Genomic DNA, 24,636 nt, shown 5'->3' on the forward strand with positions numbered 1-24,636 from the left:
CAGAAGCATTTTGAGACAGGAGTTAACTGTCAGGTTACTGCTGGAAGATCAGATTAATCCCTGGCTTCAACGGAGTCACTCCCTGTATACCCCAGGAATGGATTTGGCCCATCCTATTTTGCTATTTCAGGAGAGAATCATTTAAAGGTTCTATTATAAAATTGCAGGACTACAGTTTCTCCTCTGGTAAAAAACAACAAGGAAAGGGGAGAGGGGTCGGAAGGGTGACAAGTTTTTATACTGATATTTTCTTGTAATCATCTCTTCGATGAGCCAGGGTTTGTGATCTAACAGAAAGGGAAAGGAATGGGGTCGCTTAGGTCAGGAACCTGCAGAGAATGGTCCCAAAAGCTGCAGAGAATGGTCCGAAAAAGCTGCAGATCCCTGATGATAGGGTTAGAGCTGAAATCTCTTCACATAGTGGGAAAAAGGGTGTTCTTGTGATTAAGGCAGTGACCTGGGCTTTAGAATGCCTGGCTTCTATTCCAAGCTCTGCCAATGACTTCCTCTGTGACCTTTCGACAAGCCACTTGACTCTCTGTGACTCATTCCTCATCTGGGAGATAGGGATAATAATACTGGTTTTATCAATCTTGTTCTTTTAGATTGTAACCTCTATAGGATGGGGACTGTCTCTTGATATGTATTTGTACAGTGCCTAAATATGATGGGGCCTACAAGTGCTGTTGCAATACAAATAATGAACTGTAGTTTCCTCTCTGTCCTCTAGCTGTATGGTCCCTCCTGTGGCATGGTGCCATTGAATTCTCTAATATGGCCAGGTTATTAAGCACAGATGGTTGGGGACTGGAAAGAATGTGGCTTCTGGCTGGGGTCCACTGTCAGACCGGACATGAATATAAACTAACAGCTCTACATAATGACTAATTATCTATTTGGAAGCACAGAAAGAACCTTGCTTGTTCGTGTCAGAGTCAGCTGTGGTCACATCACAAGCTACTCACCCCTCTATCTAAACTCATTTCCTTGAGCTTTTGTTTTGCCCAATCTTATTTCACTATCTAAATATAACTGAGAAACAGAGATTAAAAATGTAAAATCTATTGAAAAAAAAATCAAGAAAATTAATTCCTTTCCCTAAGTTAAATATTTTTCTCACTGTAGTAAGAGGTGAACTTCGAAAGGTCACAGATTACTCATTTGTATATATTCTAGTAATTTGTTTTAAAGAGCAACTGATTTAATTAAGTATTTTGTTCTCAAGCTTCCTGCACCCACTAGTGGAAAGGCCTGGGATTTATGCAGTTATGCAATTTGTGCAATGTGCAGCACTGTTGTAGCCATGTTGTAGCTACAACAATGTGCAGCACTGTTGTAGCCAGCATCCTAGGATATTAAAAAGACAAGGTGGGTGAGGTAATATCTTTTAGTGGACCAACTTCTATTGGTGAGAGAGAGAGAATCTTTGAAGAGTACACGGAGTTTTTCTTCAGGTCATTCTGTGCAATAGTTAACCCACAAGAATGGGAAAGACATCTGCTTGTTATCATTACTGAACATAGCACTCTCTCAAATCTCTTTTAAGAGGGGCATTAGGCATATTAGGGATGGATTTATTAGTGGGGGAACTCTATATCCTAGTAAAGAGGACTGGGAAGAAGTTGGTAAAGTACAAGTAGGAGCTAGTGAGGAACACATACATGTAAAAGAAAAAAGTCCTATTTAAATATAACACATGAAGGCAAGCAACAGAATATTGACAAAATGCACAAGTGCTTATATACAAATGCTAGAAGTCTAAATAATAAGATGGGGGAATTGGAGTGCCTGGTATTAAATGAGGATATTGATATAACAGGCATCACAGAAACTTGGTGGAATTAAGATAATCAATGGGACACAGTAACCAGGGTACAAAAATATATATATAGGGTGACCAGATGTCACGATTTTGGGATCTTTTTCTTATATACGCTCCTATTATCTGCCACCCCCTGTCCCGATTTTTCAGATTTGCTATCTGGTCACCCAAAATATATAGGAATGAAAGAGTGGGTCACATCAGTGGGAGAGTGGCACTATATGTGAAAGAAATCACAGAGTCAAATGAGTGTCAAAAATCTTAAATGAACCAAAGCATCATAGAACCATGGATAGAAATTCCATGTTTGAATAATAAGAGTATAGTAAAAGGAATATACTACCGACCACCTGATGAGAATAGCGACAGTAACTATGGTCAGGGAGATTAGAGAGGCTACAAAGACAGAAACTGCAAAAATAATGGGGGATTTCAAGTATTCTCAAATTGACTGGGTATATATCATCTTAGTAAGAGATGCTGAGACAATATTACTATATACATTAAATGACTGCTTCATGGAGCAGCTTGGAACCCACAAGGAAAGAGGCAATACTTGATTTAGTCTTAAGTGGAGCACAGGATCTGGCCCAAGAGGTGAATGTAGCTGACCTGCTTGGTAATAGTGATCATTAACATCCTTGTAGGGGAAAAATTCTAATGAAACCCACTACAGTAGCATTCAACTTCATAAAGGGGGACTACACAAAAATGAAGAAGCTAGTTAAACGGAAATTAAAAGGAACAGTTGCAAGGGTGAAATGCCTGCAAACTGCATGAAGACTAGTTAAAAACATCATAATAGATGTTTTTAAACTAAATGTATACTCCAAATTAACACACACACACACACACACACACACAGTAAGAAGACCAAAAAATGCCACCTTGGCTAAACTATAGAGTAAAAGAGGTGGTTAGAGGCAAAAAGGCATTGTTTAAAAACTGGAAGTCAGATCCTAGTGAGGAAAACAGAAAGAAGCATAAGCTCTAGCAAGTCAAATGTAAAGTATAATAAGGGAATCCAAAAAAGAATTTGAAGAGCAACTAGCTAATTACATCAGAAACAAGAAGTCTGCCAGTCAGTGGGACCATTGGATGATCAAGCAGCACTCAAGGACTCTTTATATTGGTCTTTGCTGCAGAGGATATGGGATATGGAGACACCCCCCCCCCACAGCTATGTCATTCTTTTTATGTGACAAATCTGAGGAACTGTCCCAGATTGAAGTGTCAATAAAGGAGGTTTTAGAACAAACTGATATCTTAAAACAATACTAAATCACCAGGACCAGATGGTGTTCACCCCAGAGTTCTGAAGGAACTCAAATATGAAATTGAAGAACTACTCACTGTGGCATGTAACCTATTGCTTAAATGAGCCTCTGTACCAGATAACTGAAGAGTAGCTGACATAACATCAATTTTTTAAAAAATCTCCAGAGGCGATTCTGGCAATTACAGGCCAGTAAGCATAACTTCAGTACCAGACAAACTGGTTGAAACTATAGTAAAGAACAATATAAAGCAGACACCAATAAACATGGTATGTTGGGGAAGAATCAACACAGCTTTTGTTAAGGGAAATTATACCTCACCAATTTATCAGAATTGTTTGAGGATGCCAATAAGCATGTGGACAAGAGTGATCCAGTTGATATAGCATACTTGCCTACTAGCATACTAGCCTGGTCAATAAGCATGTGGACAAGAGTGATCCAGTTGATATAGCATACTTGCCTACTAGCATACTAGCCTGGTCCACACTAGGACTTTAATTCGAATTAACGCTGCTAAATTCGAATTAACCGTGCACCCGTCCACACCAGGAAGCCATTTAATTCGACCTAGAGGGCTCTTTAGTTCGAATTCGGTACTCCACCCCGATGAGGGGAGTAGCGCTAAATTCGACATGGCTATGTCGAATTAGGCTAGGTGTGGATGCAAATCGAACTTACTAGCTCCGGGAGCTATCCCACACTGCACCACTCTGTTGACGCTCTGGACAGCAGTCCGAGCTCAGATGTTCTGATCAGCCATACAGGAAAAGCCCCGGGAAAATTTGAATTCCTTTTCCTGTCTGGCCAGTTTGAATCTCATTTCCTGTGTGGACATCGTGGCGAGCTCAGCAACACTGGCAGCGATGCAGAGCTCTCCAGCAGAGGAGTCCATGCAATCTCAGAGTAGAAAGAGGGCCCCAGCATGGACTGACCGGGAAGTCTTGGATCTGATCGCTGTGTGGGGCGATGAGTCTGTGCTTTCGGAGCTGCGCTCCAACAAACGGAATGCAAAGACCTACGAGAAGGTCTCCAAAGCCATGGCACTCAGAGGATACAGCCGGGATACAACGCAGTGTCGCGTGAAAATCAAGGACCTGAGACAAGGCTACCAAAAAATCAAAGCGGCAAACAGACGCTCCGGAGCCCAGCCCCAGACATGCCGCTTCTACGAGGCACTGCATGCCATTCTCGGTGGGTCTGCCACCACTGCCCCACCAGTGACCGTGGACTCTGAGGATGGGATAGTGTCGACGGGCAGTTCCTCGGCGATGTTCAACGATGGGGAAGATGAGGAAGGGTTTGTGGAGGACGAGGCAGGCGACAGCACTTACAATACTGCTTTCCCCGACAGCCAGGATCTCTTCATCACCCTCACAGAGATCCCCTACCAACCCTCCCCGGCCGTTAACCCGGACTCCGAATCAGGGGAAGGATCAGTCAGTAAGTTCTATAAACATGTAAACATTTATTTTTTAACAAAACAGGAATAAAAACTATATAAAAAGAAGGTCAATGCATATAGGGATCGAACAGTAATCCTCCTGGGACAGTTCTACGAAGCTCTCTGACAGGTACTCGAAAAGCCTCCACAGGAGGTTCCTGGGGAGAGGTGCCTTGTTGGGTGCTCCGTGGAAGCACACTCTTCCGCGCCAGGCCATCAGGAGGTATAATGGGAGCATCGCCTCGACCAGCATGGCAGCATAGGGCCCTGGTCTGTGCAGGGATTCACGCAGCATTCGCTCTCTGTTTCTCCTGGAGACCCGCCTCAGGGTGATCTCGCTCGGCGACTGCTGCATCTAATTAGGGGAATTACTTTAATGTTACTATTGTGAATGCTTGACTTTTCCTTTGCATAACAATGACCGTCGTTTAACAGCCACGTGTTGTAGGCTGCAGAGGAAAAGCATACAGGGATCTTTCCCGGGGACAGCCGCGAGGGGCTGGAACAGGGTCAGACTTTATGCTTTCCAGATTGCCTGCAGCAGGAGGGCACTGCTATCCATTAACTGTTAAGCAGCCTAAAGTTTACGGCTTACCAGGCCTGGCTGCTACACGGATTCTGCTGTCCTGCCCCGCTTGTCCGATCTCCAGTGCAAGACCCCAGGCAATGAAAGCGAATGCCGAAAATTCGAACTTGTCCTGAGAGCACATGAGATTAGGTGCCCTGTATGGTCTTGTTCACAGAAACTGAGTAGACTGTGTTCAGTGTTCGCAAACATGTGTCTTTGGAAGGAAATCACTTCCTTTTTCCCATCACACAGCTGCAGCTCTTTCCCGAACTGCCCCAGCATCCCCCTCACAGAGGCTGGTGCATATTAGGCGGCGAAAGAAAAAGACTCGGGACGAGATGTTCACTGAACTGATGGCCTGCTCCAGAGCCGAGGCGGCCCAGCAGAGCCAGTGGAGGGAGACCCTCTCTCAGCAGCAGCGCTCACACAACGAACGGGAGGACAGGTGGCGGCAGGAAGACCAGCAGGCGACTCAAACGCTGCTTGGACTAATGAGGGAGCAAACGGACACGCTCCGGCGCCTTGTGGATGTTCTGCAGGACCGCAGGCAGGAGCAGAGAGCCCCCCTGAACTGTATCTGCAACCGCCCTCCCCCGCCACAAAGTCCTGTCCCCCCCTCACCCAAAATCACAAGAAGGAGGGGCGCTAGGGGCCGTGAAAACTGTCACTCCACCCCAGCAGAGCGCTCATGTACCAAACAGCTCTCATTCCCTAAAGTATGAGAATTGCTTGCCTTCCTGGCTCACCCGATCCCAAATCCCAGTTTCATCCCCCAACTGTGTAGTTGAGTATTAAAAACAGTTTGCTGTTCATTACTGTTTCCGTCATGTTTCTTTGCAGAAGAGTTTGTGTGAAGGGGGGGGGGGGAAGGGTTTCTTAATTGCATAGGACAGCCACCATTAACAGGGTACAGACATGGGGGCAGGATCAACAGCAGGTCACACACAGAGTGCAGTCACTAGGCACCCGGGTCACTCTGCGAGGTGTCTGCTGCCCCAGGTCAGTCTGGGAGGTGTATGTTGCCCCAGGGTCCGAGCGCCTGGCATCCACAAATGGCAAGGCAGGCTGCCCTTACCATGCCCTTCCACCCTAGCCATGAACCTCTCCGATGCCCTGAGCCCCAGCCAGAGCCATCATCCCCCTACACCTACTCACCCTTCCCACACACCCCTCACCCCTTCCTGCAAACCCACCCCTTCCTGCACACCCTCCGGTAACCGTCCTCCCCCCCCCCAACGACCGCTGTAGGAGCAGGAGCATGTCAGTCCTCGAGTGTAGAAGCGGTCTGTACATCACTGCACACCGTACCCACCACAGTCTGCGTCCCTGTTGGAACCCTTGAACGAGAATTCGTTAGTAAAGAAAACTTTGTTAATTAAAAATGTTCCAATAACTTTATTTTTAAACGTCTGTTGGAAGGGGGGAAACCTGTTGAACGGGGTATGTAACCGCTGAAAAAAGTCAATAGTAACTGAAACAGGGGCAGGTTCAGCTTCTCTGTAAAGAGACTGGACAATCATAGGTTACCCTGCTCTCTGAGGAACCTAGCTTTCAAAGCCTCCCGGATGCACAGCGCTTCCCGCTGGGCTCTTCTAATGGCACGGGTGTCTGGCTGAGCGTAATCAGCGATTTGCCTCAACCTCCCATCCCGCCATAAAGGTCTCCCCCTTGCTCTCACAGAGATTGTGGAGCACACAGCAAGCTGCAATAACAATGGGGATATTGGTTTCGCTGAGATCCGAGCAAGTGAGTAAGCTCCTCCATCTCCCCTTGAGACGTCCGAAAGCACACTCCACCACCATTCTGCACTTGCTCAGCCGGTAGTTGAAGAGCTCCTTGTCACTGTCCAGGGCGCCTGTATAGGGCTTCATGAGCCAGGGCATTAGCGGGTAGGCTGGGTCCCCGAGGATCACTGTAGGCATCTCTACATCCCCAACAGTTATTTTGTGGTCCGGGAAGAAACTACCTTCCTGCAGGCGTCTAAACAGACCAGAGTACCTGAACACACGCGCGTCATGAACCTTGCCCGGCCACCCGACGTAGATGTTGGTAAAATGTCCCCTATGGTCCACCACTGCTTGCAGCACCATTGAAAAGTAGCCCTTTCGGTTAATATACTGGCTGGCCTGGTGGGCCGGTCCCAGGATAGGGATGTGAGTGCCATCTATAGCCCCACCGCAGTTTGGGAATCCCATCGCGGCGAAGCCATCTATGACGACCTGGACGTTTCCCAGGGTCACCACCTTCGAGAGCAGTAGGTCAACGATTGCGTGGGCTACTTGCATCACAGCAACCCCCACGGTAGATTTGCCCATGCCAAAGTGGTTCGCTACTGACCGGTAGCTGTCTGGCGTGGCAAGTTTCCAGAGGGCTATGGCCACTCGCTTCTGCACACTCAGGGCTGCTCGCATCTGGGTGTCCTGGTGCTTCAGGGCAGGGGCCAGCAAGTCACACAGTTCAAGGAAAGTGCCCTTACGCATCCTGAAGTTTCGCAGCCACTGTGATTCATCCCAGACCTGCAGCACTATGCGGTCCCACCAGTCCGTGCTTGTTTCCCGGGCCCAGAATCGCCGTCCCATAGCATGAACGTGACCCATTGCCACCATAATCTCCACGGCGCGGCGTACCGTGCTTTGTGAGAGGTCTGTGCCACTCTCACACTTCACGTCCTCACCGCGCTGCCGGAGCCTCCTCGCCCGATTTCTCAGCAGCTGACTGTGGAAGAGGTGTTCGATAAGGTGCGAGGAGTTGACAACGGCCATAAGTGCAGCGATGATCGCAGCGGGCTCCATGCTCGCAGTGCTGTGGCGTCCGCGCTGTCACTGACCACAAAAGTGCGCGAACAGAGTTCCCGCTGGCGCTTTCAAGGAGAGAGGGTGGGAGTGACGGTTGAATGATGACAGTTACCCAAAACCACCCTTGACACATTTTTCCCCCAGAAGGCATTGGGGGCTCTACCCAGCATTCCAATGGGAAGCGGGGACTGCGGGAACTGTGGGATAGCTGCCCAGAATGCACCACTTCCAATGTCGACGCTTGCCCCGTTCGTGTGGACTCACAAAGTCGAATTAGTGTCCTTAGTGTGGATACACAAATTCGAATTCATCAGGTCGAATCCACAAATTCGACCTAAGTTAAATCGAACTACTCTTGTAGTGTAGACATACCCTCAGAAAGCCTTTGACAAGGTCCCTCATTAAAAGCTCATAAGCAAATTAAGCAGCTATGGGGTAAGAGGGAGGGTCCTTTCATGGGTCAGTAACTGGTTAAAAGATAGAAAACAAAGTGTAAGAATAAATGGCCAGTTTTTACAATGGAGAGAGAGGTAAATAGCAGGTTCTTCCAAGGATCTGTACTAGCACCTGTGATATTCAATATATTCATAAATGATCTGGAAAAGTGGGTCAACAGTGGCATGGAAAAATTTGCAGATGATACAAAATTATTCAAGATAGTTAAGTCCTAAGCTCACTGCAAAGAGCTACAAAGGGATCTCACTAAATTGGGCCATTACGTCACAAAATGGCAGATGAAATTCAATGTTGAAAAGTGCAAAGTCATGCACATTCTCTGAAAACATTCTCTCAGGGTTCAGTGGCAGTCAAAAAAAGGTAACAATGGTACAAACTATTAGGAAAGAGATAAATAATAAAACAGAAAATATCATAATGCTACCATATAAAACCATGATACACCCACACCTTGAATACTGTGTGCAGTTCTGGTCACCCCATCTCAAAACAGATATATTAGAATTGGAAAAGGTGCAGAGAAGGGCAACAAAAATGAGTTGGGGTATGGAACAACTAAAAAGACGAGGACTGTTCAGCTTAGAAGAGACATCTTAGCGGGGATATGACAGAGGTCTATGAAATCATGCATGAGATAGAGGAAGTGAATAGGGAAGTGTTATTAACCCTTCACATAGAACTAACAGTCAGCTGATGATATTAATAGGCAGTTTTAAAACAAAACAGTAGGTTTAAAACAAATATAAAGAAGCACTTCTCTCTCTCTCTCTCTCTCTCTCACACACACACACACACACACACACACACACACGCGCGCGCACAAACTGTGCAACTCATTACCACAGGCTGTTGTGAAGGCAAAAGTATAAATGGGTTCAAAAAGGAATTAGATAAGTTCACGGAGGAAGGTCCATCAATGGCTATTAGCCAAGATGGTCAGGGAGGCAACCCCATGTTCCAGGCGTCCTTAAACTTCCAATTGCAAGAAGCTGGGACTGGATGACAGGGCATCGATCATTTGATAATTGCCCTGTTCTGCTCATACTCTCTGAAGCATCTGGCACTGGCCATTATCAGAGACATGATACCGGGCTAGATGGACCACTGGTCTGACTCAGTATGGGCATTCTTATGTTCTTATATTTTTGCTTGGCAGAATTTGATTTTTATGGGGGGTTTATTATTTTTATAGCTATCTATATTTTTAAGCATTCTTTTCAATTATTGATTTACATATTCACAGTTCAAAATTATGGGTTCTAAGCATTTTTTCAATTTTTATTGATTTAAATTTTCACAGTTATAGGAAATTAAAAGAGGTCACACAATAATTAACGTTTTTATCTCAATTTCTGCTATCATTAAAGTTCTAGAACAGTTAAAACCTCAATTGTTAACATCACCTGCCATAATATACAAAGTAAATATCCTAAAATCAAACTCTAAGACATTCTCAAGCAGTATTTTCTTACTTTGCCTATCTGTAAATTTCAAATATTACTGATGGAAATATTTTTTTCCAGTTCATGTGTGTACAGTGAAGTTGATGTTTACTGACATTTACTGATAAAAGTCTACTTTTTCCAAGCCTAAGCATATTATAAGATACCTCATTGCATCTATCATAGGAAAATATCAGTAGTTTCGTAATACTAAAGAAAGAGGTTAACCTCAATTTTTATTTATATCCATGCCTGTCTTTTCCTCTCACCAGGCTTAGTCAATGTTCAGACAGTAAAAATATTCCCAAGTTATTTTATCTTCTCCTGCGGAATATCCTCATTTGACCCTCAAACAGTTTTGGCTGACTCCTTGGCTGTCATTTTTTGGACATGAACTCCCAGAAGGATTTAATGTGCTGTTAGAGATTGGTAGACTATCCTTCCTGTTTTCAAACATTAAAAAAGATCTTTAATGAATCCTGAAAATGTACTCCATTTTTTCATGTTCTGTATGTTTAAAAAATGAATTTGTCCTGTTAATGTAGCTCTAATTCTTATTTAGAATGTTTGCAATAATGAATATTGCATATATTTATATTTCCAGGCAAAAACTTGGTTAAAGCTAGAATTAAATTGTAAATATTGATCAATAATTAGGCAATTTTTTTAAAAAAGAAAATGATTCCTCCTCCCCCACACAAAACAACCAAAAAATGTTTAAAAGCCTGGAAAATTCAAAGTTATGTTTACATTTTAAAAAAAGATAAAATGAAATGTTTGTGCTCAAGTTCAAAACAACCTTAACTCTGTCCCCCATGACCTTCCTGCTGCACAGTTGTCACATGTATGAAATATGGAGAAATTTTGATGCAGGACCTTTGATAAGGAATGTCTTTCTAAGGCCTTTAAGAAATTTGCATCCTAGAGCTCTGGGTTTCTTAAATCCACTAAGCCACTGTATTTGAAATTTACCTGTGGGAGTTTTGAAGTACATAGATTTGGTTTTTGTGCATGTGTAAGCAGAGAACCCAGCAAAGTTTGGTCATGGATAGACCCTCTTTTGCTGCAGACTGCCCACCGGCAATATTCTCCTCCAGTGTATGATTGTAACAGTGACCTATCCAACTGATTCACTTGTGGGTAGGGGGAAAATTGTTGTTGTAGTCAGGACTGGAGGTGAAATCCTGATTCTATGGAAGTCTATGGGAGTTTTGCCAGTTATTTCAATGGGGCCAATTAATTTCTTTAAATGAAACTATTTTAAACAAACAAACAAACAAAAGGATGCATTACCATTGTCAGGCAAACGCAGTATATTGAAGTGTTTTTAAAAGAAATTTATTTCCGAGTTCAGGTATTGCAGATGAGTTGGATTCTGTCAAAAGCATTGTCCTTGGACAAAGGGAAACAGAACTGAGAAAAAAGGAAATTAACTGAACACCTTAAATCTGGGATCAGGTACTGTGCTTTTCCATCTGCAGATCTGATGCTGGTTATGCCTGTCACTCTACTTATATCTATATTGAGAAAAATAATGAGTTCTGTGCCTTTATAATCCCCATATAGTATGCCAGAGCATCAGCTAGCGTAAATCAATGTAGCTCTATTGACAGCCTAAGGGAAGGTCTACACTTAAAAAGCTGCAGCGGCACTGATGTAGCACTTTAGGGAGGATGCTACAATGCTAATGGGAGAGCATCTCTCATTGGCATAGTTAATCCACCTCTGTGAGAGGCTATAACTATGTCAATGGGAGAAGTTCTCCTGTCAATATAGCGCTGTCTACACCAGGGGTTAGGTTGTTATAACTGCATCACTCTGGGGTGTGGATTTTTCATGCCCCTGAGCAACATAGTTCTGCTGATATAAGTTTGTAGTGTAAACGTGGCCTAAGTTAAAGCAGCAAAGATACAGATACTCCTGACCTGAGGTTATAGGAACTTTTTACAGCCTCTTTAATTATAGGCTTGGCTCAGCTCAACTCAGAGGGAGAGTAAATGCTTTACAGAAGGCTATGAGATGAAGTAAGATTGAAGAGGGAATAAAAAAAACCTTGGAATGCTGAAAATTGCTTAGGGTCTCACAGCTTCACCCATCCCCAGAATACTAGGATCCTGCTGAGAATCACCATAGTTTCATAATGAAACCATTTAGGTAAGAAGCCTGTGATATCTTTCTGTTCTGCAGCCTCATTACCATAGAATCATAGAATATCAGGGTTGGAAGAGACCTCAGGAGGTCATCTAGTCCAACCCCCTGCTCAAAGCAGGACCAATCCCCAACTAAATCATCTCAGACTGGGCTTTGTCAAGCCTGACCTTAAAAAACTCTGAGGAAGGAGATTTCACCACCTCCCTAGGTAACCCATTCCAGTGCTTCAACACTCTCCTAGTGAAAAAGTTTTTCCTAATATCCAACCTAAACCTCCCCCACTGTAACTTGAGATCATTACTCCTTGTTCCGTACCGAGGTGTATTTTGCTTGATACGTGGTACTGTGATACAACGTACTATGAAATCACATTGGAAATAAAGCCATAAGTCAATAAGGGCCTTTTGCAGCACTCTTCTACATTTTTAGCTGTCTGTTGTTCATAGGAAAAATCCCTATGAAATCACAGGTCCAATTAAAACAGCAATTAGGCAGTTACTCCTAGTCTGAACCTCCAGGAATTTTTTACAACCCTAAATGATGCACAGCAAGACACTGTGTTGTCCTGAATAAAACCAAATATCTCTGCTTTGCCTTTGGAACTTCCCAACTCCAGTATGATCCTATTACTGTTCCACAGGCAGCAACATAGACTACTTCTGTTGAGTAATCTCAGCTACCCTAGCTAGCCAATTCTCAAAGAGGAAGTGCTATACAAGCAGGCTTTTTCACCAGTGCAACAACAGGCCCTAAATCAGCTATCTTGCACAAGGTTTTGTAGCTTGAAGTTCAGCTAATCCTGGATTACTGGGGCTGTACAAGGAATTGCGATGACTTTTCAAATCTGCAGACCCAGGTACAAATGCTAGTTTAATTTGCACACATCATAAAACCATCACATAGCTGGCACTAGCCATTCCAGTGAGGCTTAAGACTGGAAAAAAAGAAAGTGATGCTAGACAGGATTGGGGAGCATAGGCAGAGTCAGAGGAGGAAGGTTACACAGCACTAAACTCCCCTAGGGAGCCCTCCTCTAGCTGCTGCTATTTGTCTTTCACCCTGACCTCCAAATTCACATTTTGTAAAAGAGAAAAAATTCTATGGATACTTGAATTGACACATTTTGTAGATATTAGGTTTCTTTAGCTCATTAAGGGCCTAATTATTCAGGGCACACATGCATAAACCGAACTCTATTGAATCAAAGGGAAGATCTGCCTGCACAATAAGGAGTATGGGATCAGACCCTAAAGCAGCAGGATCTACGGCAGCTGAGAAATGGTAAACTCATTAGGAGATAATAATGTACCAGTACATGAGCTCATCAGTGTGATAAGGAAGCAGCTTACTTGATATGGAGGTATAGAGAGCAAAGGCCTTAAGGCTGGTCATTTCCTTTTGCCGGGTTTCCTCCACACTGCTGTGAAAGATATGTTCCCAGGCATAGAGTTTAAGGAGTTTAATGCCCCGAAGCATCTCATTTGTTTTCTTCAGTCTCTCATTGGAATATTCCTGCAACAATTACATGTAAATTAATTTAAGGAGGATTACTAGAGCACCTTAGAATGAGGATCTGTGTCATTGTGTAAACTGCCTGCAGTCCCCAGCTGGTTGCATACAGTAATCAGTCAATAATATTTTCAATGGCTCTGCCTACTCAACTGTTCCTTTCTAGGGGTGTGATTTTCAGAAGTGTCTAGGTGACTTAGGAGCACAAAGTCCCACTGACTTTCAATTTGACTGGTGCGCCTAAATCACCTAGCTGCTAATGAAAATCTCACCCCTACAGGGGCTTTCAGACACACCCAGGGGTTGGCATGACTTTTAGTGCCAAGAATGTTTGCTGAATTTTCACTGTGTAATGAAATATCCCCACATAAAGTAAATCTCAGTAGCTGCTGACAATCTGAAATAAACATTTTTACATGGTAATTAAAAGCCACACAGACTGCCACTGTATAATGTGCTAGTAATGATGTACTAAATTGAACACATATGTTGTTTCGTAATTCGTTTCTTTTTCTCCAAGGCAACCCATTATTGATCAGATATGAGGATGGAGGCCACACACATTTCTAGAGGAGTTGATACTATGGAAGGTATTTGGAGGTGGGGATACTTATGTATAACTCCCATTAATACTCAGTGCTACTTGTGCATACTCAGGGCAAAGTAGATCTCAGGGAGCAAATCTTGTCCCCTGACCCCCTAAATGGGCTCACATGGCTGGAGAGGCAATGAAATAGCGATTCAACTGAGTATAGGGACAGGCTTCAGAGGGGGGCTCCACATTCTTTGTGCTGTGAAGCACTGATCCGTGCCAACTTGGGCTGCAGCAATGCAGGTGATTGGGTGGGGGGAGAATATAAGTGCAAGTCCAGGGCAGGGTTAAGGGATGACCAGTGGCTATGCAAACTGTGGGGTTCTACTGACCAAACCCCCACATGTATCATGTTGCGTGGCTGCTAGTACTTTTCAGAGGCTACCGTAATAGCCAGGTGTGTTTGCACCGATACTCTGTGACAGTGGTGCTGGAACATTTTTAATAGTGGGCGTGCTGAAAGCCAGCCCCCTTACCCCTGTCCACCCCACCGAGCTGAGGCTGAGAGCTGGGGCCCCAGGCATACGTGGCTGGCAGCCGGGACCTCAGGATTCTGCAGCAATCCCCCGCACCACTAGTTCCTGCGCCTATGCTCTGTGACTTGGTTCTGAGCTAGACTGAAGGAGTCCTTCTCTCTATGCCCCCCCTCCCCCACAACTAGGTTCATTTTTTGGGGCTTTGTGTGGGATGAGCATTTGGCTCTATTATGTACAATAGCATTTCAGTGGACACAATGATCATTGACTGAGTTTTAATTTATAAGACAGGAAAGGAGAAGAATGATCAAATCTCAAGTTACTGTAAAGAGGAAAAAACCCCAACCATTTAAGAGAATAATTCTAAGACAAATTGTGTCCTTGCTGCTTGTCTTTTCATCACTTTCACATCCTGCCTTTGACATACTAGAATGTTACAAAATCTTTGACAGGCAGTATTTGGTCAATGTCATAGGCTTAGCTTTGCAATTCTAAATGCAGATGAATGAAGAAATACCAGAGATACTTACCAATGTGCTTCTTTGGGCCTGTGAGAGTTTCGTTGCCACAAAATACTGGACAGGTGCAAGAACTATGATCACTACTGCTCCAATTAAGGCACTGATTCCAAGCAGGTAGTAGAGCAGAAGCACACCTACAATAATCTGATGTAAGAAAGGGTGAAAAGACAAGGAATTACCTCATTGTAGATGCACAGCAAAGAATAAGCAGACAGTGAAGGCCATAAATGCCCCTGGATTGTGTGCTGAAAAACAGGAATTCACTATGACAAAGCCTGCCTCAGGGTTTCACGTACAACCTCAGAAGTTTTGCTTGATATGCTGCATTACCAACCTACCACATAAAGTGTTTAAAATCCATCAAAACTATGCAATCTCCAAGGAAGGCATGTGGTCTGAACAAAGATGGGAGGAGCAGAGGTCAAGCCAAAGTACAAAAAAACCCCAAAAAACCCAAACCCAAACCAAACCCATAATTATGGTCAATTTACCCTGCTCAGAGTCTCATTAACTTACTACTGGTAGAAAAAGCACAGCTTCGTGTGGAAAAATATGGATGTTCCAGTGTGATTCTAAATAAACATACAGGGATCTTCTTTCATTGGTGGGTTGTGTGTTTTTAATCTCAGATTGCAAGAAGTTTAGAAAAGCTTGCTGTACATTTCTGTACTGCCTGGATTCCCTGTTATAGATAGTACCATATACAGAATATGGCAGTGCTCTGTATTGCAACAAAGTACCATAGGTGCTACTGTAATATAAACAATAAAAATAGTTGAAAATCTTTTCATTTGGTATTTCTCGCTGTGCTGTTGACAGTTACTACAGCCCTTTCCCCCGCTTGGTGATTGGATGACATGATGTGTACTTTATTATACTTGCTCATATTTTTGTCTCCCCCCATTTTTTTTTAATTAAGGGGAAACCTATAGCTCCAAGTTTGATCTCAATCTTTCAGTCCATGATGCATGGGAAAAGTCTAATTTCATTCATTGGGATTTATACATACAAAAGAGTGGCGGTTTCCCACAATGGAGAACAGTATTAAAGAATGTTAAAAATACAGTTGATATTTTACTCATTTTGAATTTAAAGCAGAGAGCAGGATATTATAGTGTGCAGTGATGGCACTGCTGCAGACAAAGGCCACACTGTACATTATAATGCACAAAGAAATAAGGAACAAAATCATTGGAGAATTAATGCCACTGAGACTCTCCACTTCAAATAAACTCAGCTGTAAACTTGTAAGAAGTTTCATGATCCTGTGTGTCAAACACACAGTCTCTTAGTGAATGGAAACAGCCAAAGGACAAAATGCTCATTGCCAGTCTATGCTGCAGGTATTGAGGTATAAAACAACAGCGCAGATTGGAGAGGAGAATTTTGCTCTTAGATCCTATAAACATCATTATAAATGTAACCCATCAGTCAAGACATTCCCAGTAATGATGTACTAATGTACAAATGTGTGAACAATTTGGGCTACTGACATTCTATCCAACACAGATTATATAAATTAAACTCTAACCTTCCACATAAAGTCAGGGCATAGGACATACAATTAGAAAATCAATTTCATGTGCCATTCTCCTTAAGTTAATTAAAAATATAATGTAGTAATTTCCCTAATACTTTGCCTAATGTTCTCTCTGTCTGGGCTCATTCCTATAATGCTTACATACGTATAACTTCCACTGATATCAGAGTTACGTTCACATTAGGAGAGTAGGATGAAGACCAAGCCCATAGCTTCCACTGATATTAATGGGAGTTATGCGTGCATATGGAGAGGAAAATAGACTCTTTATTTTTCCCATTAGAGTCTGATCTTATTCAATGGGTTAATGTAAAGCTTCCTTTGACCCTTTGCACCCACCCCCTGCCCCAAATAATCCTTTGGTGCATCTCTACAGATTATTTAAAATGTATTAAAGTTGACAATGCATACTTTTAAAAATACCCTGCAGTGTTTACTTAGAAAAATACAGTGTCATGAAAGGTATAAAGGAGGAATAGTACATGCTGGATGGGAATCCTCTAGGAACAAAAGTTAAATATTAATTGAAATACACTTTACAAACTGTTTACAAACTGATCCTATAAAAGTCTTCCATGGGCATGATCCATAGCACACTGAAGTCAACGGGATTCTTTCCATTGACTTCAGTAGGGTGTGTTTCAGTGTAGAACTGCCTCTGAAGACCTCAATGTCAGTTTCTTCCATGGAGCTGTTTGTAGCAAGAGTCCCTAAATCAGTAAGGGGCAGATCTTCCCACCCAAGAGAGAGTCTTGGAAGGATGTGAATATGCCATAGAACCCTCTGTGAGGAGGAGCCTGGCAGCACAGCTCCAACTAAGGCCAGAAACCCCATGAGTTCATGAAGCCAGTGCAAATGCACAGGAACTCCAAGTAGACGGCCCTAACCTTTGTGGACTGCCAAGTTCTCAGGGGATCCACTGACTCTAGGGATGGAACAGAGAGGAGCAGGAAACCTGTTTATTTTATCTGCCCCAGAGACAAGTTTTGTGGGTGCAAACATATGAGGTTCACTGTCCAAGCTGTGGGAGTGGCCAGCATCTGGGACAGCAGGACTATGATCCTGTACTTTACAGTTGATTAAAAGTGATCCTATCCTCATCTTCTCCCCCATACTGTGATATGAAATGTAAACGTTTTCAATATACAAAGCATGCATTGGACAAAAATACCTTTGCAGTACAAGGGTGTGGATATTAGCAGCTAAAACATCTAATTATTATTGCAATGAATTCTAATCCTCATCATATAAGACACCACATAATCATGATATGCAGTGTTGTTGTAGCTGTGTTGGTACCAAGATATTTGAGACACAAGGTGAGTGAGATAATATCAGTTGGTCCAATAAAAGACATTACCTCCTCCACCTTGTCTCTCTAAAAGAGTGGCTAGTTATTGTTCTCAGCCCATTCAAATATTATCTGGCAGCTAGCAAGTAGTTACATCACAATTCCCAGAGGATCATGGTTTTAAAAAATCCTGTAATGAAACTTTACATAACTTCCTTTAAGCAAAACCTCAAAGCTCTTCTCTGCCCATGACAGGGATATTTATGACAATTTACCATGACCAAGAAACTCATTAGTATGACTGATTCTGTTACAAATGAATAAAAATCTGCCTTGTGTCTGGTTTTAAAAAGGTAAAGTAAAGTATGTTTGATTAAAAATATAAATTATCCTTCTCAATGACTTGGAGGTTTAAGGATGTGGGATTTTCCATAGAGAAAGGAGGACATCTATGGCAGAAAGGTAAAAGCCCTTACAGGGCCTAATACTGCTCCTAGGGAATTTTTCTATTGACTTCAATGGGCTAGAATCAGGCAGGTACTGAAAGCCATAGCAAAACTCCCATTCACTTCAGTTGGAACAAGATAGGGCTCAGTCTGTACACTTTTAGAAAAAAATAGATACATGTGCAAATCTTCTAATCAAGGAGAAGTTATTAAACTCATAAAAATGGCTAAAATGTTGGTTAAGTCTGTCCAAAGTAAAAATTAATTTGTTTTAAATAATTGCTTGGTTTGTTCAATTTTTGATTAAAAGACTCTTGAGCATCCATTTAAGTGCTCATGCCGTATTATTAGGAAAAGCAATGAATGTGTGTGGGGCAAAGGCATCTTGGAGAAGAGTCTGACAAACTTGATGCAGAATTCATTGATTTCTATAGCACAGTGCATTTGGCATGCTACAAAAACAACATGGGAATTATCCTGATTTGCTGCAGAACGCTGTAGGATAACAATGCATTTTAATGTAGATATATTTTTTGCTAGGTTGATAGGAAAGTTAGAACTCTCATTGATATTGGAGATAATATTTTCAAAAGCTAAAGGATTGTTGTATACTACACAAAACACAACAAAATGAGTCTGATTCTCAGTTACATTGAGGACCCTTGACACTGACTTCGCAGTGTAAAAGGAGCCTTAAAGTAGGTGTAAATGTAACTTACACCCAAATTACAGCCCTTTTGCCCTGCCAGACTAGTGTAAAGGGGCCGGAGTGTAACTGAGAATCCGGCCTTATGTTTTCATCAAAGACACAGATTCTTCTGTGTGTCTCAAAGCTCCTTCAGCAATGCCTTTTTATCTGGGTACAATTCACTGTGTACATTTGTGGCAGGATAACTTTACAGCAAATGGACACAGTGCCCTAACATCCAGATTTCTTTTAAGAGCAAACAACCAGCCTGTCATCATCTCTTCAATATAGTTACTTTCAGTTATAATTGTCTTTGCAAGCTTTGCTGGAAATAATATTCATGCCGGCACATGGGCATGCGTACACACACACACACACACACACACAGACACACACACACACACTCTCTCTCCCTGCTGCCCTCCACCCCCTCCAATAATGATCTCATTTATTCCTGCAATATCAGAGAAATTCAGGGTTTAAGCACCAGCATGAGTTCAAAAAACATATTTCTTTGTGAAAACATTTTACTTATAATTGTTATGAGTCACATCTTAGGCCTTTTATACCCTAGAAAGTTGCACTATTTTAACAATACAAGTATAGTTAAAGTGGAACATACCCCCTTGTGTGTATGCAGTTATATCAGTAACTAAAACTATGCTATAATTATTTCCATTTGAGAAGGGGATTAAGGTATACCAATAGAAAGCACCTTTACACTGGTGCAAGTGCATTCACACTAGGGCTTGTACTGGAATAACTGTATTAGTAAAATAAAAATCAGATTGCCTAATGGACAGTCACTTTCAAATGTAAACCAGAAATTAGAGCATGAAGAGCCCAGGGGAGCTGCAGCCATTTATACCATATGAAGATCTGGCCCTAAAAGTGAAAGCAATACAAAAAAAAAAAAAGCTGCTACTTTGTAATTTGTTTACTACTTGTATTTTAGTCTGCTTTCTGCATAGCCAGCCTCCCTTCTGTGCCAATGGACATTATTCTCAATTCTCATGCATTAATTTGACATCTGAGGTCTGATGCAGCTTCTGTGGGAGTCAATGGGAGTTTTGCTACTGAATCATCCACAATTCCTCGTGTTCCAGCTCATGTCATGACATAGAAGAGCTTCAATCAAGCACTAATATTATTAGAATGACAACAGAAAGCATAAGGTAATACATTAGATATTTCAAAAGTGTGAGCATTCTCCAGGCAGTTCAAGAGGGGATGATTAATTGGATTGCAAGTGAAGAAATAAAGCCTCCTCATCCAGAAAACATCACTTCAGCCTCTCCACATGGCCTTCTAATAACATGCAGTTCAGTAACACGTGAAGTAACGTTACTTGACGTTATCTCACTTCCAGCACTGACTGTTAAATATAACTTCTGAACAGCATTAGATGGAAATGGGTTCAATGAATAACGTTACTTTGCTTGCTCAGATAATTGTTTAATTCAACTCTCCCATTTTTGATGAACCAATTCATTTTTCTGTACAAGAACATCACACAATTATTTATTCCTGTAGTCCAGACGCTAGTAACAATAATCATAAATGGGGCAGATGAGGATGTGCTGAAAGACACTGTTGTGAAAAAGCTAGGTATAGCTGGTAAACAAGAATTCTATTATGTGAAAAGTTTTGAGGTTTCAACATTTGTTTTTGGTCCACAATTGGGATGAAACTGAGTTCTCACACACACACACACACAGTTAGGGCACTCATCTGGAACAGAGCAGTCACCCATACCCTAGAATGTATCCCAGGTTAGTTCCTTACCTTCCTGGGTACTAGCTATTCTGGCCAATGGCTATTCTAGACTCATTCACACACCAAAGATTCCATCCTGGACCTGAGAAACCTATTTAATGAATCTGCATTTGCTGATGAAAAAAATGTCTAATCAGTAAATTCCTAACCAGCTCTAGAAATAACACTTATTTTTACAAAATCTAGCCTATTAAGTCCCTCTGTTCTTTTGACTGACAAACTTTGCTATAGCTACTTCAGTCTGATTTGAGAGTTATGCAAATGACAAACTAAGTTAGGAAAAAAGATTTGATGTGGGAATCCAGTGTATTGCTCTGGCAATGACAAGCACCATTGTGTTGGGGTCTTTACCATGCCCTTAATCTGCACATGAAACTCCCATTTATGGCAATAATTCTAATGTGAAAAAACATCTATTTGTGGAGAAAATGTAGCATTATTTATTGCATCACTAAAATGTAAGAATTTTTGCACTTTTCTTTTAAAACATGTTATAAATAATAAAAGTGGTAAATCATTTATTTGCATTACATTTTACACACATTTAGATCTTGGTATGAATTTAGGAACAGGCTTTGCTTGAGCTCTGCAGACCTTATATTGTTTGACGGTTTACATTTTTGTCCCTGCAGTTTTCAAAATATTGGAATTGCAAACTAGTACCTCCCAATTCCCTGTGAAATAAAAGTCTATAAAGCCAGGAGCATAAAATAGCTGCCTTTTATTGCAAATTAAAATTTCAGGGAAGCTGAATAATAATACTTAGATCTCCAAGTGCTTTACAAAAGAGGGCATAAGAATCATTATTCTGATTTTATGGTCACAGATACACAGGAACAGAGAAGTTAAGTGGCTTGCCAAAGGTTACAGCAGCAGCACCAGGAGCAGAACCCAGATTTATTGACTTCTAGGCCAGTGCCTTATCCACTAGACTACTGTGGTATCATCGATACTAAATGTTTTTTTCTGATCCAGAAGCCTTATTTTCTCAATGCCCAATGGATGATTACATTATCAATACCCATATGTTCAGGCCAGCTGCATCCTCATACATACCCTCATGGAAATTATACCTGCTTGGGACAGGAGTAATCAACATGAAGCTTAGAGCAGGTGAGTTAGACTACATCCATCCTTCTGACTTTTAGATTATCCAGACCATCCCCTATGTAACTCTGCTCACAAAGTACCTTTGCAGTATGAACAGAACAGAAATACCACTGATGTATTTGAAACTGAATTGTCTACTTTAAAAAGCAGCATATTAATTTAGAGTCTGTTCTCTTTCATTGTTGAGTATTTATATTTGTCAGGTGGGCATTCTTGGCAAAAACAAAAAAAGCAGCCCAACAAATACAATCGGAGTTGCTGTATTTATGTCAGATGAAATAATTTCCATACAGTGACACTGTAGTACTGTCAACCTCCTCTTGAAATTACCAATGGGAGTTTCGGAGGTTTCTATGGTTTTGTTAAATATTGACTTTTCCAAACTAAATTGCACTCTCTCTCTGTTTTAGTGGGTTAGACACCTAGGGACTTTGTGCTTTTTTCATCTTAAAGCCCTGATGCAAGCAAAACTGATTTCACTGGGCATTACACATGCATAAGGGCTTCAGAACTGGGCAATTAAGAGCCAACAACTGGTGGTGGCAGTACTGTACAAGTGGAAAAAGAAGAATGAAGAACTGTGGATGGACATGTATATAGAGGAGAGCAAGGAAAAAGGAGGGGACAAGGTAGCAAACTGATTTCATGTGGCAAACAAAGCTGTGCAATCGCATGAGCATGAGTTGTGATTGGGATTTGCTGCTAGTTATAGTATCTGGATACATTAAAAGGCACCTGTGTAAAATAACAGCCACAGTCATTTGAAATTATTAGTACCACAAGCCCACATATTACACTGTGTATGTAGTGTAGCTTTTGGCTAGGCTAAATACTGTAGCAAATTAGGCCAAATAGGTACCTAAAACAATGCAGTTGCCTGTGTAGAAACAATTGTGTTTTCTTCCAGATTTTCATTTGGTCTGTCTGGAATTCACAACAAGAGGAAAGAGTTGTAAAAATGTAATGGCCCTGAAGGATATTTCTAGGAGTAGGATTAGTGGGTGCGTGTATTATCCTCTGGGGCAAGGCAGCAAATCATATTTTGGGATATAAATTTAGTGGCCCGCGTCTAGCTCCTGTTAAACATTTATCCACAATGAAAACCAGTACAAAATACTGTGCAATTTGACAGGATGTTGGCACTCTATGACTGACAGAGATCCAGGGCTAAAATAGCAGAGGAGTCAGGATGAAATGAGCTGTACCGGGAGGGATTTGGTGAAAAGTATACACAGTGCCCATCTGTACAATACTCCTGGGGGCCAGTGCTATTAGTTTCCCACTTTCATGAGCACTAAAATTGAAGACTAATGTTTAAAATATGTTTTTGAAAACAGCTTAAGAAAGGCTAATGAGCATAGGTGTTTAAGTGAAAAAGGCCTGCTGTTACTGTCCTTGGGCTTGAAGGGGAGTTTGGCATGTGCTGGAGGCAATGGCAGTTTTGTTGAATGACTGAAGAATGCAGGATTGAGCCTTAGGTGATTTCAATAAGCCCCTGCTTCCCTTACACCTTCCAGTGGATCACCAATGGGATTCAGAAAACAAGTGATTGTAATGGTCTATGGTTAGCCCCTTTGCTGTTGTGTCACAAGGCAGTGAAGGTAATGGTGCATCAAAGTAATGCGATTGGTACAAGGGGCAGCACTTGATGGTATTTGTGGCAGAAAACTAAGTCTGTTGGCAACACTCCAAGAGTTAATTCCCAATATAAGTCTAACACACTGTCAAATTACATGCTATTTTCAAACACCACCTACACATTCTTGAGGAAATTTATGACATTCTAAGTGACAACCCTCTTTTATTCTTCTTATAACATTCTTATTTCTGTTAAATCCATTTCTATCTTCTTGTTCTCTCTGCTTCAATAAAATTCATGAGAGAATGATCACTATAGGCATAAGTACATTAACAACATACGAACATTCCATGTTCTTACCTGCACAGGCATAGCCCAAAGGTTAGGGCAGAGGAAGAAGAACCACATCAGTTGGTTGGTGTCTATGGCAACCAGGTTACAGATCTGGCCTGCAGTCATTTCCCCCATAGACATGTTGGAAGAGGAAAGTTGCATAATCTTATTGTATATTTTTGTCTGGAAATTAGAACATTAAGTTTCATGTTTAGAGAAAAATCAGACAGCACTGACTGCTTTACATTACCATTAAAATGGCTTGATTTCTATGTTTTAGAGCAGTGGTTCCCAAAGTTGTTCCGCCGCTTGTGCAGGGAAAGCCCCGGTGGGCCGGGACAGTTTGTTTACCTCCCGTGTCCGCAGGTTTGGCCGATTGCAGCTCCCAGTGGCTGTGGTTCGCTGCTCCAGGCCAATGGGAGCTGCTGGAAGTGGCGGCCAGTACGTTCCTCAGCCTGTGCCGCTACCAGCAGTTCCCATTGGCCTGGAGCAGCGAACCGTGGTCACTGGGAGCTGTGATCGGCCAAACCTGTGGACTCAGCAGGTAAACGAACAGGCCCGGCCCGCCAGGGGTTTTCCCTGCACAAGCGGTGGAACAAGTTTGGGAACCACTGTTTTAGAGAAACTCCCACCACATGAAGGGCTGATCTTAAAATAAAACCGATTTGTTATTTAGAAGACAAATGCACCAAAAGGTGGCCAAAAAGCATTAGTGAACACACACAAAACAAGATCTCCAGTTTCAAACAGAAGAGTGCCCTAGTCCTGCATACTTTGAACAAAAACTCCTATTACTTTCAATGGGATTTGTGCATGTGTG

General features: G+C 42.1%; 1 protein-coding gene across 3 annotated transcripts in view; it reads right to left on the minus strand.

Moving 5' to 3' along the window:
* Positions 1-24,636, minus strand: part of ABCC8 (ATP binding cassette subfamily C member 8) — a 139,674-nt gene that overhangs the window by 71,788 nt on the left and 43,250 nt on the right. For all 3 annotated transcript variants that reach the window (XM_039536263.1, XM_039536262.1, XM_039536261.1), the window contains exons 8-10: positions 23,844-23,999; positions 15,063-15,197; positions 13,305-13,467 (exon numbers count right to left, since the gene is read on the minus strand). In XM_039536263.1, coding sequence (XP_039392197.1) covers positions 13,305-13,467; positions 15,063-15,197; positions 23,844-23,999 — 454 coding nt within the window. The remainder of the gene's footprint in view (positions 1-13,304; positions 13,468-15,062; positions 15,198-23,843; positions 24,000-24,636) is intronic.

The sequence above is a fragment of the Mauremys reevesii genome, linkage group 4 (assembly GCF_016161935.1).
Source record: "Mauremys reevesii isolate NIE-2019 linkage group 4, ASM1616193v1, whole genome shotgun sequence".
Classification (NCBI taxonomy): domain Eukaryota; kingdom Metazoa; phylum Chordata; order Testudines; family Geoemydidae; genus Mauremys; species Mauremys reevesii.